The sequence below is a fragment of the Lithobates pipiens genome, unplaced genomic scaffold (genome assembly GCF_037356315.1).
Source record: "Lithobates pipiens isolate NorthernLeopardFrog02 unplaced genomic scaffold, aLitPip1_a1.2 Scaffold_22, whole genome shotgun sequence".
Classification (NCBI taxonomy): Eukaryota; Metazoa; Chordata; class Amphibia; order Anura; family Ranidae; genus Lithobates; species Lithobates pipiens.
This window is the reverse complement of record NW_027507784.1, coordinates 254,362,371-254,375,474: the sequence shown is the minus strand read 5'-3', so window position 1 is coordinate 254,375,474 and position 13,104 is coordinate 254,362,371. Positions and strand designations below refer to the sequence as shown.

The 13,104-nt window shown below is 42.6% G+C and overlaps 1 protein-coding gene across 10 annotated transcripts in view; it reads right to left on the bottom strand.

Moving 5' to 3' along the window:
* The window catches only part of MRTFB (myocardin related transcription factor B), a 484,967-nt gene that overhangs the window by 82,118 nt on the left and 389,745 nt on the right, over positions 1-13,104 (bottom strand). For all 10 annotated transcript variants that reach the window (XM_077448955.1, XM_077448954.1, XM_077448957.1 and 7 more), the window contains 2 exons: positions 976-1,031; positions 207-282 (listed from right to left, as the gene is read on the bottom strand). In XM_077448955.1, the coding sequence (XP_077305081.1) occupies positions 207-282; positions 976-1,031 (132 nt within the window). The remainder of the gene's footprint in view (positions 1-206; positions 283-975; positions 1,032-13,104) is intronic.

Below are 13,104 nucleotides of genomic sequence, written 5' to 3'. Positions count from 1 at the left end.
TTTAGAAAAAGCTTTAAGTCTGGCTCCTTTCCCATCTCCTTCCTCTATTCTGTACAAAACAAATTCCTCAAAGAAATGTTTAAAGAAACAATCGTTTGGCAGTCAGTATATCCTACAACCAAAGTCTCATAAGGACTGGTGTAAACATATTTCATTTTGGCAAAAACGTTATTTACAAATCATGCATCATTTGAAATTAGAATTACCTTCTAAAATGTGCATCCTTACTAATTCAGATCTCTCCGGCCGGCTTCTAATCTTGTGCTTCAGGAAATTTTCAGTCTGTCCATGGGGGAAAAAAAAAAAAAAAAAAAAGTGGAATTGATGCAACATACATAAGTATCTCAGCATATAGGAAGAGTATTCGAAACTACCTGGCAGCCAAAACCAGAGACTTGTCTTATAAGAGACCAGGTCATTAATTCACCACATGTGACAAAATGCCCAACACATGCCAGTTTTACTACGGAGTGCTAATCTGCTATATGGGTGGAATTGTCATTACAGCTTGCTACCAGAAATTGGTACTCATTGGCCCCTTTTTAAAATTTATATTTGAAGCAAATATCTCTACTTGTTAATGCGCAAACTCATTAACAAATTAAAAGTAAATTGCTGGAAACCTGAAATTGCACACTTCAATGATAATCCTATATTCCATGTACAATCTATGCAGATTCTGCCCTATTAGAGATTATTAATTGTGCATTTTGTATTGCATTAAATAGGATATGAATAATTTCATAATAAAACAGCAATATGACTATGCAAAAATAAAAAATGGACCAAAATCCACCTTCAATTGGTAAGAGCTCAGTTCCAATTATAAGAAAAAGTACATTTCATGTCTGCAGTTCTTTGTTTTTCTTTTATCTACTTGATCTTTCTCTGGAAATATTTTAGCAGGCCTCAACACCTTTACTGTGAAAAAAAAAAAAATCCACACCATAAATTCAATTCTAGGTTAATGCTTACCCTGGCTCTTTCCAAGCTTTTAATCTGTTCATGAAATGCAGCCGGGCTTTTTAAAGCTGAAAAATAACAGAAGAAAAATTCAGCAAGCATAGCACTGGAAATACTGGGCTTTGGGCACACAAATCAAAGTAAAGCACCTGTGTCATAGCAAAATACAAATTTTACATTTTTTAACTTCAAGACAATTGAGTTACTTTCCGTGATACTTTATTTGCACTAACATACACTTTTTAAAAGACAAGCTTTCACAATCGCCTCAATCTAAAAAAATTTTTTTTTTAAGAACAGAAAAAAATTGTAACATTTATTTATCTGTATTGGTTTTGAATCAGTTATATACGCAGTGGTCACATCAATTGCCAAACAGTAAATCATGAGGCTGTCACACAATGCATAAAGCACATAGACCTGGTCAAGAGACCTGGTTGGAGAAAAAAACAAAAGAAAACGGAATACCCCGCGCTTGGACTACAAGTGCAAAAATACTTGCCTTTGTGAGTTGTGGGTTGTAAGTGATAAAGGGGGCGCTGAATAATAACAATAAAGTGCTCTAGTGCTTAATACCGCAGGTATCTTACTATTCAATACATGCTGCAATAGACATTGAATACATAAACTTAACTCAAAAAGTGAACATAAATAAAAAATGTCCATATGCATAGAAAATAGTGAAGATGAAGTAGGGATGAATCCTGTGTCCCGTCACCGCTTAGGAGAAATGAACAAACATCACCCGGTGAATTATGGTAAGTAGCCTACTCACCGACTCACCATGACCCCTTTATTTAAAAAGAAAGGTCAGGTGAAGCTTTAGCAGGTTTAAGGAACTGCCAACTTTGATGGGGAAACTCTGCTTAGTTTCTACCAGGGATATTGTTTCAATCCTCGTTTGCGCAAGAAAAAATAGAGAGAGAACCGGACCATGGCATAATAACGTTTTATTTAAAATAACAAAAACAAACATAGCCAAAATGGCCTCTTACTTTAAAAGTGCCATAGCCTCGGCACTAGAGGGAACGAAAGTATCAAACTAGGTGAGTTGCAACCTAGCCATTACGCTTCCGCTGTTTGAATTGGCGTGCATTCCACCCCCTGGATCTCGGAAACCAAACGTTCGGACCAAACGATGTAACTGGAATGCGGCTCGACGTATGTTTCATCGTAATTATATCGTCAGGAAGCTATATTTTTTCTTGAGCAAACAAGGATTGAAACAATATCCCTGGTACACCTAAGCAGAGTTTCTCCATCAAGGTTGGCAGTTCCTTAAACCTGCTGAAGTTTCCCCTGACCTTTCTTTTTAAATAAAGGGGTCATGGTGAGTCGGTGAGTAGGCTACTTACCATAATTCACCGGGTGACGCGTTTGTCCATTTCTCCTAAGCGGTGACGGGACACAGGATTCATCCCTACTTCATCTTCACTATTTTCTATGCATATGGACATTTTTTATTTATGTGCACTTTTTGAATTGATTACGTTTATGTATTCAATGTATATTGCAGCATGTATTGAATAGTAAGATACCTGCGGTATTAACCACTAGAGCACTTTGTTATTATTCAGAGCCCCCTTTATCACTTACAACCCACAGGTATAAATGATTGCCTGACCAAAACACCAAATGGTTTGGTAAACAGATCCTCTTCATTCTAAGGCTTCGTTCGCACCTGGGCTATTTAAATCAGGGGCGGAATCACTGTGATTCTGTCCGTGACTCAATCGCAGCAAAATGCAGGATACATTTATGATGCCATTATTTCTCAATGGCACCTTAAACGCAGTGTGATTTTGCCACGATTGTCATACGACAGATGGCGCAAACAAAAGCATTACACTCAAAAGAAGTTACAGATTTTTCAATTTTGCCACACAGCAAAATCACATCACTTTTGAGGTGCCATTGAGAAAAAATGGCATTGCAAATACGTACAGCGTTTTGCCGTAAATCAGAATCACGGGCAGAATTGTGGCAATTCTGCCCTTGATTCAATTTGCCCAGGTGTGAATGGAGCCTTAATGTTGGCTCAAAAGTTACCAATGACTGACTACAATTTCACCAGACATGCAGTGAGGAAGAATCTGCAACAAAGCCATACACTGCAATACAAAGCTGCCAGGGGATCCACCATTCCCCTAAAAACATGGTTTTAGTTGCTGTTGGAGACTTACCGCTCACTCTAGTATTTCAACCATTTATGGTTAATGTTTTTTATTTTTCTGGCACAGTGAAAATCAGATTCTATGTGCGAGATAAAGCTGAAAAAGTACCTATTTAAACGGCATATAACACGCACCTTAACTTTAAGAGAGGGACGTTTCAGAAAAAAAACCTTAAAATTTAAAAATGCTCTGCAGACTCAACAGTCACGCCCGCCTCATATGATGGGCAGAGCAGTGGTCTAATGCTGGGCAAGGGGGACTGTGTGTGACTGAGCGATACACTGGAGATTGCGGCTGTGTATAATCCAGTGGCGCTCATCCCATCCTTCCACTCCAAGGCAGCAGGGATCAGCGTATAACACGCACCCACAATTTCCCTGATTTTCAGGGGGGTAAAGTGCGTGTTATAGTCGATTAAATACGGTATATATAAGTATAGGCAAACTTTTTCAGCAAATTTTTTTATGCTGAAAAAGCCCCCCTCAGCTTATACTCGAGTGAGGGTGCAGCCTGTGCCCATCTGCAGCTGTACCTTTGATAACCAAAACAGCGGGCGTCTCCAAATGTGTTATGCAGTATTAACTGTTTGGCAGCCATCCAGTGGTAAAATTAGGTGCCTCAGATTATATTCGGGGCGGCCTATATTTGAGTATATACTGTAGTTGTGGGAGTGAAATGGTGCCAGATAATCTTGAACAAGGAAGCTAAAAAGTTGACAGGTGTGCTTCATCCAAATAAAAAAAAAAAAAGAGAAGGAGGACCTGCTGTATGTCTCAGTGTATCTGAGATAGGTGAATCTGACACACTCTGCAGGCAAATCTTTAACCACTTCAAAACCAGGCACTTCTGCCCCCTTCCAGCCAAAGCCATTTTTCAGCTTTCTGTGCGGTCTCTGTTTAAATTACAATTGCGCAGTCATGCTACACTGTACCCAAACAGATTTTTTTTATCATTTTGCTCCCACAAATAGAGCTTTCTTTTGGTGGTATCTGATCACCTCTGTGGTTTTTATTTTTTGCTAAATAAAAAAAGACCGAAAATTTTGAAAAAAAAAGTTTTGTTTGGTTTCGGTTATAAAACGTTGCAAGTAAGTTTTCTCCTTCACTGATGGGCACTGATAAGGCGGCACCGATGAGGTAGCACCAATGAGGGGCACTGAAAGGCTGCAAAGATGGATACTTATGGTTGGCATTGATGGGCGGCATTGCTGGGCACTGATAGGCATCCCTGGTGGCACTGGCAGGCATTGTGAGTGGGCACCGATTTTGTAAATTTTCTCCTTTACTGATGGGCACTGATAAGGCGGCACCAATGATTGGCAATGATTGGGCACCGAGGATAGGCACTGATGGGCATTGATAGGCGGCACTGATGGTCACTGAAAGGCTGCAAAGATGGGTACTTATGGGTGGCACTGATAGGCAGCATTGCTGGGCATCCCTGGTGCCACTGGCAGGTATTGTGAGCGGTCACTGATTGGCAGCTGCCTGGGCAGAGATTTGCATTTCCCTGGTGGTCTTGGGGGGGGGGGGCATACCTGGTGGTCCAGTGTGGATGGCCACCCTGGTGGTGCTGGGCGGGAACCGAGGGGGGGGGGGGGCTGCGCTGATAAACAATCAGCACAGGCACCCCCTGTCAGGAGAGCTGCCGATCGGCTTGCCTCTACTTGCGTCAACGGCTCTTCCTTGCTATCAATGGCTCTTCCTGTTTACATCATGATCAGCTGTGATTAGACATGGCTGATCACGCGGTAAAGAGCCTCCACCTGAGTTTCGGTGTAGCGGTGTGTCAGAGTGACACACCGCACCACCAATCGCTGCGATGCACGCCCCCCACGAGCGTGCATCGACTGTTATCCTGTTGGACGTCATATGAACTGAACCACCACCCGGCCGTCATTTTGCTATAGGCCGGGCGGGAAGTAGTTAAAAGAAAGGGAAAGTTTAAAGTTCAGTTCACACTGCCGCAACCTGAAAGTCGCGCACCTTGGGCAATACTTTGATAGAAGTGTAGAATAGAAATGGTGTGGAAGTAGTGCAGGAACCTTTTCTAAAGTCAGAGTGACTTCAGTAGTGCTGATTAAGACAGCTCTCATGGACTAACACGGGATTTCACATGTCATGTGATTTTGGGTCTCACAAGTCTGATCCCAAGTCACGGGTGGCAGTATGAACCAAGCCTTAAATGACAACAGGACTGTTCACACAGGCTTCAGCTGGTAGAAGAGCATTGTGAAAAGCAAGCTTTTACAAAGCATTTGCAGAGTTTGGTTAAAGCTTTTGAAGTACCATTCAGAACTAGTTTGCAAAGGTTTAACAGAGATCTGAATAGGATTGCTGACTGTCACTTTAAAAACAAGCTGCTAGCAGGCTTCAGGAATACTTAAAGCTTGTTGAAGCACTGCTGAAATCTGCTAGCAGCCTGTTTAAAGTAACAGCCAGAACTCCTATTAGGATCTGTATACAACATTTAAAAAAAGGAGCCGAAAGGCACCTTAAAAGCTTGGAGAAAACGGCTTGAAGCTTTGCAAAAGCTTACTGTTCACACTGCTCTTATACCAGATGAAGCCCATGTGAAACAAACCTTACAAATAGAGCCCAATTAGAGGGGTCAGAGTAGTAAGAAGGTGGATATTACACTTTTCTTGCTGTAATCTTGTGTAGGCAGGACTTTTTGTAATATTGTTAGAGCAATGCAAGTGGATGCAAAAAAAAAAAAAAACCTTGTGCTCATCTATGCATCTCATACGAACTGACCCATCAGTGCCTCGTGATTCTCTGTCTGCAGATGATGCCACTACAGAAAGTATTTTCTGCCATCTATATTTGGAGGCCATCACTGAAAAACAAGTCATATTAAATACTTTAACCACTATGAAAGTGGGTATATGAGTGTTCACGCTCCTTCGATTTTGAAGAACTATCACAAAAAAGGGGGGCTCTGCACAGGAACAATCTTCTAAACTGTGATGGAAACTGATTAATCTTTTAGCATATTTTTAGACTCGGAGGAAACCAAAGCACCCAGGAGGTAACCCACAAAGAGAAAAAACTAATTCCATCAGTGGTGTAACTACAGTTATAGCTCCCCATGCAGCTGCTATGGTGCCTGGGGGTGGAAAGGTAACTCCATTAGGAACATGGTTGATGCTAAATAGTTTGTCGTCTAGAGGAGTGATGTCAGGAAATATTTAAGGCTGCCCTTGTAACAGATTCTCCTTTTTATTTGTGAAGCATATCTGTTTAGCTGTTTAAGCAGTGTGGATTATTGCCCTCAGACTAGGGCTGAAACGATTAATCGATATTATCGATAATAATCGATAATGAAAATCGTTGTCAACGATTTTCATTATCGATTAGTTGGTCCGCACCATGTGATCCGCGGAGCGGGCTGCGGCCTTAGGAAAGACCGCGGCTGCGGCCTAGCTTCGGAGCTGGCGGCCATCTTGGTACACCCGGCGGCGGCGAGCTGCGCGCTGACGTCACCCCCAGCGCGGCATTCAGCCTGTCAGCCCAAGTGAATGAATTCTGGAGGAGTCACGGAGTTCTTCTGTCCCCGCACATCCCCCGTCCTCTTCTTCTGTCCCCGCACATCCCCAGTGGCGGGACTACCGGTCGGTTCTCCCTGCTGTCTGTCAGTGTTATTGTACTGTGCAGGATGAGTTCCTCAGTCCTCACATTGCTGGGGTCTGTGTATGGGGGGAGGGGGATAACAACATTAACCCTTTCCATACAGCCTGCCTTGTCAAGTAGCAGATTGAATGAAGTTCAGCCCTCAGAGACTTCACATCTTCCCTCCAACTTTCCTAAAAAGTCCTGACTTCTTCTGTCCCCGCACATCCCCCGTCCTCTTCTTCTGTCCCCGCACATCCCCCGTCCTCTTCTTCTGTCCCCGCACATCCCCCGTCCTCTTCCTCTGTCCCCGCACATCCCCCGTCCTCTTCCTCTGTCCCCGCACATCCCCCGTCCTCTTCCTCTGTCCCCGCACATCCCCCGTCCTCTTCCTCTGTCCCCGCACATCCCCTGTCCTCTTCCTCTGTCCCCGCACATCCCCCGTCCTCTTCCTCTGTCCCCGCACAATCCCCCCTTTCCAGCGCTGCCGTGATTGGAGGTTGGGCTCTGCACATGCGTGCATCCATCTCCCGGCTTCGGGGTGCCCTTCGCTCCATTTGCAGGAGTCGGCCGAGTCACGTGTGGCGGGTCCGGACTGAGACTCCGCCCCACACCACCCCAGCACACCGAGGAGGAGCCGCTGTCACCATGAAGGGGTGAGAAAACCCGAGACACCGGAGGGGGGAAGGGGAGCACTGAGAGGAGGTGGGGCGGTGACACCATGTGAGAGGGGAGGAATGTGTCATCTATACTGGGGGGGGGGGCACGTGTGTGTGTGTGTGTGTGTATATATATATATTTCTCCCCCCCACCTTTATTTTTATTTTTTATCCGATTAATCGAAAAAAATTTCGGCCGATTAATCGATTATGAAAATAATCGTTAGTTGCAGCCCTACCTCAGACCATTACTAAAGTCCAGCCACTATGAAACTATTCATGTATGCTCAATGCAGTGTTACAATACCACTGTTACATGGTAGGTGAGGTTGAAAAAAAGAGATACAAGTCCAACCTATGTGTGTGATGATATGTCAGTATTACATTGTATATCCCTGTATGTTGCGGTTGTTCAGGTGCTTATCTAATAGTTTTTTGAAACTATTGATGCACCCCCCCCCCCCCGCGCTGAGACCACCGCTTGTGGAAGGGAATCCCACATCCTTCCCGCTCTTACAGTAAAGAATCCTCTAAGTAGTTTAAGGTTAAACCTCTTTTCAAATTTTAATGAGTGACCACGTGTCTTATTAAAATTATCTTCCGCAAAAGGTTTTATCCCTATTGTGGGGTCACCAGTATGAAATTTGTAAATGGAAACCGTATCCCCTCTCAAGCGTCTCTTCTCCAGAGAGAATAAGTTCAATGCTCGCAACCTTTCTTCCTAACTGTCCTCCAGACCCTTTATTAGGGTTATATTATTACATGCCAATATTCTGTTTGTTTTGTTAGCAGCAGCTTGGCATTGCATGCTAGTGCTGAGCCTATCATCTACTAGGACCCCCAGGTCCTTTTCCATCCTAGATTCCCCAGAGGTGCTCCCCCTAGCGTTTAGATTGCATTCATATTTTTGCCACCCGAATGCATCGTTTTACATTTTTCTACATTAAACCTCATTTGCCATGTAGTTGCCCACCTCATTAACCACTTTCGGACTGCCCACCGTCGTTTTACGTCACTACTTTGAAAATAAATAGTTGTTAAGGTAGCAGATAGTTACCATAAACTCAGTATCCTCTTCAAGAGTGGGCGGTCTGCTTTAAGATTAAAGTGATCTCTGCAGCGGATTCGCCGCAAGATCATTTTTATCAGAGGCAGGAGAGGGGCCCAGTCCTTAAGCTGCTCTCTGATGCCCTAAGCCGCTTACCATGGCTGTCGGTAGCAGCGAAGGTGATCGGATCCTCTCCTTAGCCTGACATGGAGACGAGTGAGGGGAACATGGCCTCCACCCGCTCCATATCATTGCAGGGCAGAAGTGACGTCAAAACATCACTTCCGCCCAATGCTCTTAAAAAGGGACTTTTTTGTAACTATTTTAGTGTAAATATGAGATCTGAGGTCTTTTTGACTCCAGATCTCATATTTAAGAGGTCCTGTCATGCTTTTTTTCTATTAAAAGGGATGTTTACATTCCTTGCAATAGGAATAAAAGTGACCCATTTTTTGTTTTTTTAAAGAACATTGTAAAAATTTTAATAAAAAAGGTAAAAAAAAAAAAAACTATATATTTTTTTTAAACGCGCCCTGTCCCACTGAGCTTGTGTGCAGAAGCGACCGCATATGAAAACTGTGTGCAAAACACACATGAAGTTTCGCCACGATCATTAGAGCGAGAGTAATAATTCTAGCCCTAGACCTTCTCTAACTCAAAACCTGTATAATTTTTTAAACGCCACTTATGAAGATTTTGTAAGGGTAAAAGTTTGTCGCCATACCACGAGAGGGCGCAACTTTGAAGCGTGACATGTCAGGTATCAATTTACTTGGCGTAATATTATCTTTCACAATATAAATAAAAAAATTGGGCTAACTTTACTGTTTTTTTAAATCAAAAAAAGTGAAAAAAAATGTGCTTTTAAGACCGCTACACAAATAAGGTGGACAAAAAGTATTGCAATGACCGCCATTTTATTCTCTAGTGTGTGAGAAATTTTTTTATATATATATATATATATATATATATATATATATATATATATATATATATATATATATATATATATATATATATATATATATATATATATATATATATGTTTGGTTGTTCGAAGTAATTTTCCAGCAAAAAGTAAACTCTCAGAAAGAGGCTTGGCCCTTAAGTGGTTAATTTGTTCAGATCTTCTTACAAGGTTTCCACATCCTGCAGGGGAAGTTATTGCCCTGCTTAGCTTAGTGTGGTCAAATACAGAGATTGAACTGTTTATCCCATCCTCCAGGTTGTTTATGAACAAATTAAACAGGATTGGTCCCAGCACAGGGATCCCACTTCCCACCCCTGACCATTCAGAGTATTCCCCATTTAACACCACCCTCTGAACTCGCCCTTGTAGCCAGTTTTCAATCCATGTACTCATCCTATGGTTCATACCAACTGTGTCAAATGCTTTTGCAAAATCCAGATGCACCACGTCTATGGGCCTTCCTTTATCTAGATGGCAGCTCCCCTCCTCATAGAATGTTAATAGATTGGTTTGGCAAGAACGATTCTTCATGAATCCATGCCGATTACTGCCAACGATACAGTTTTCATTACTAAAATTATGTATATGGTCCCTTATTCCCTCCAAGAGCTTGCATACTATTGATATTAGGCTAACAGGTCTGTAATTCCCAGGGATGTATTTTGGACCTTTTTTAAATATTGGTACTACATTGGCTTTTCTCCAATCAGCTGGTACTATTCCAGTCAGTAAAAATTAGGAACAATGGTCTGGCAATTTCTCGACTGAGTTCCCCAAGTACTCTCGGTTGCAAGCCATCTGGTCTCAGTGATTAATTAATGTTGAGTATCACAAGTGTATTTTGAATTCTGTCCTGTTAGCCATGAGGGTGCTTACTGTGATGTGTCAGAAGGACAAACACGGCAGTTTTGGTTACTGAAGCACCCCCATTCCCTTGTGAAAACTGAGGAAAATAATATATTCAATGCCTTCGCCATCTCCCCAGCCTTTGTAATCAGATATTCTTCCTCATTCTTTATGGGGCCAATATGGTCTGTCCTCCCTTTTTTACTGTTTATATACTTACTCCGCTATGTGTCTTTTGTGCTCTACCTTAGCCGCCCTAATTGCACCCTTACATATATTGTTGCATTCTTTGTAAAGTCTGAATGCCGAACATAATGATCCCTCAGGGATCATCATCAAGGTCTTCTCCTTTTATGTGCATTTTTACATTAGAGTTATGCCATCCAGGACTTTTGTTCACTCTTTAAAATGTATTTCCCAATGGAATGCACTGGCCAATGCCCTTATAGCCAAGTTCCACCCATACAAAAGTCAGCAGCTACAAAAAAAAAAAGTGTAGCTGCTGACTTTTAATAATTGGACACTCACCTGTCCCACGGTCCAGCAATGAAGGCGAAGCACTGCTCATGCACGTGCCGCGATCTACAATGTGATTGGCCGGGCAATCTTCTGGGACCTGTGACGTGTCCCAGAAAATTGCCCGGGGAGGGAAGAGGTGAACTGACTTCCTTCCAGGCTCCGCGGAGCCCCTGGAGGAAGTGGGAGCTGGATGCCCCAAAAAGAGGGTATCCACTCCCTCCCTCCCAAAAAAATTACATGCCAAATGTGGCATGTCAGGGGGTCACCTTCACTTAAAAACTGAAGTTTCATTCTAGGGTGGAACTCCATTTTAAAGCAAACTCTTCTCTCCTCCGTCTTCTTTGTTTCTAAGATTTTATCCCAATTGATATCTTCCAGCAAGGTTCATAGTTTAGGGAAGTTGGCTCTTTTGAAATTCAGTGTCTGTGTTCCCCTTGTGTTTCCCATTTGTGTGATTTATGCTGAAGCCAATTGACCTTTGATCGCTGTTTCCTAAATTGTCTTGTATTTCCACATCGGTGATCAGGTCTGTATTGCTGGTAATCAGTAGATCTAGTAGCGTCTTGTTTCTGGTTGGTGCATCTACCAACTGACCCATGAAATTGCCCTGAAACACATTTAGGAACTGGCGAGCCTTCAGACGAATACGTGGTTCCCTCCACCCAGTCTATGTCTGGATAATTAAACACTTACCATCCTTTCTGCTAATCCAAAATTGCGAAAGGAGGTCCGTCTCCCCCTCCTCCCTCAGGTTAGGTGGCCTATAGCATACCCCAGGTATTTTCACCTTAGCTTCATCCCTTTGGAGCTCTACCACTAAGGATGCCACCTCATCCCTAGCTCCCTTGTTAATGTCATCTCTCACGATCACTTGTACATTCTTGAAATATAAGCATATCCCTCCCCCTTTTTTACCCTCTCTATCCCTGCGATAAAGTGAATACCCTTGAATGGTTGTCAGCCAATCATGAGAGCTGTTGAACCAGGTCTCTGAAATTCCCACAAAATCGAATTCCTCCTCGTTCAACAGTATCTCTAGTTCACCCATCTTGTCTGCCAGGCTCCCGGCATTGGTGAACATGCCATGTAATTTAGACCGGTCGCATACCGTCTTATTGGGTGTTCCGAGATTGCAAATAGGAATTGTTACTATACTTACCTCTGTTTTTTTGTGCTTTAGTCAACCTACCACTAATGCCCCCAATACTACCCTCTGGAGTATGTCCTGAGCTAACTAGCTCTACCTCTGAACATTTGCCGCCGCCCCCCCCCCCCCCTGCCTAATTTAAAAACCCCTCTAACTTTTCGGCCATCTTCACTCCCAGCAGTGTCTATTTAGCAAATAAGACAGCTGGGGCTTGTAGTAAGGACTCATTCACAGGGCTTACAAGGTCAAAGGATGCATGTCAATGGACATTCCTGCCTGGGAGTCAAAGGCATTTAGTACACCTGTCTGTGTAAGTCAATGATAGGACAGGACTGTACACTAGTAAAAGTCTGAGGGTATACATGCGTAACAGATGCACAGCCCTGGACACAGATTGTCTGCGTTTAGGTGTGCACATCCTATCATCAATTTCTAAGTGGCTATATGTGTGAATATAGTTTAATATAAAAAAAAAGGGCAATGTTTAAAGAGGTCTGAGGTAGAAAAATATAGAGCAACTGTATCCAGGAGCACCGACAATTATGAATAAAATAATTATAATTATGAATAAAACATCATGACATTGGTTATTCTTGCTACTACATTTTTGGTTCTTTATTTTTTCTTTTGCATGGTTTTCCTTCACTGGCAACTTTTATTCACAGCTCTATTCAGTGTCATACCGCCCAGCTTTTTGAGATTGGAAGAGAGGGACACCTATTAGCAAAAGTATGTAGACATAGGACACACCCCCTGCCGCACCCTCTTAGAGAGAAAAAAAAAAAAAAAAAAGATTTGTTAAAACCCACAAGAACTTTTTATTTTATTTTACCACTAATATTCCTTTATACTGGATTTTGAAATTTACACATGCAGCAATTTAGAAAATGGGTGAAAGTTTTAGCATTGGGAAGCAGTTTTTGAAAGCGAAAGTTGTATTTTTTATACAACTTTATAGATCAGACCAGACTCAGACACAAATGAGGAGGAAAGAGGGACAGAGGGACTTTGTTCCAAATCAGGGACAGTCCTCTAAATCAAAGACAGACTACGTGGTCCGCTCTCTCGCTGCTCTTTTTTAGGCATAATTCATGCCAAGATCAGCAGTAGTACTGTCACAGTGGACACTGCAGGTGTCACAGAGAGGGGTCATCAGGGGGCTCTACT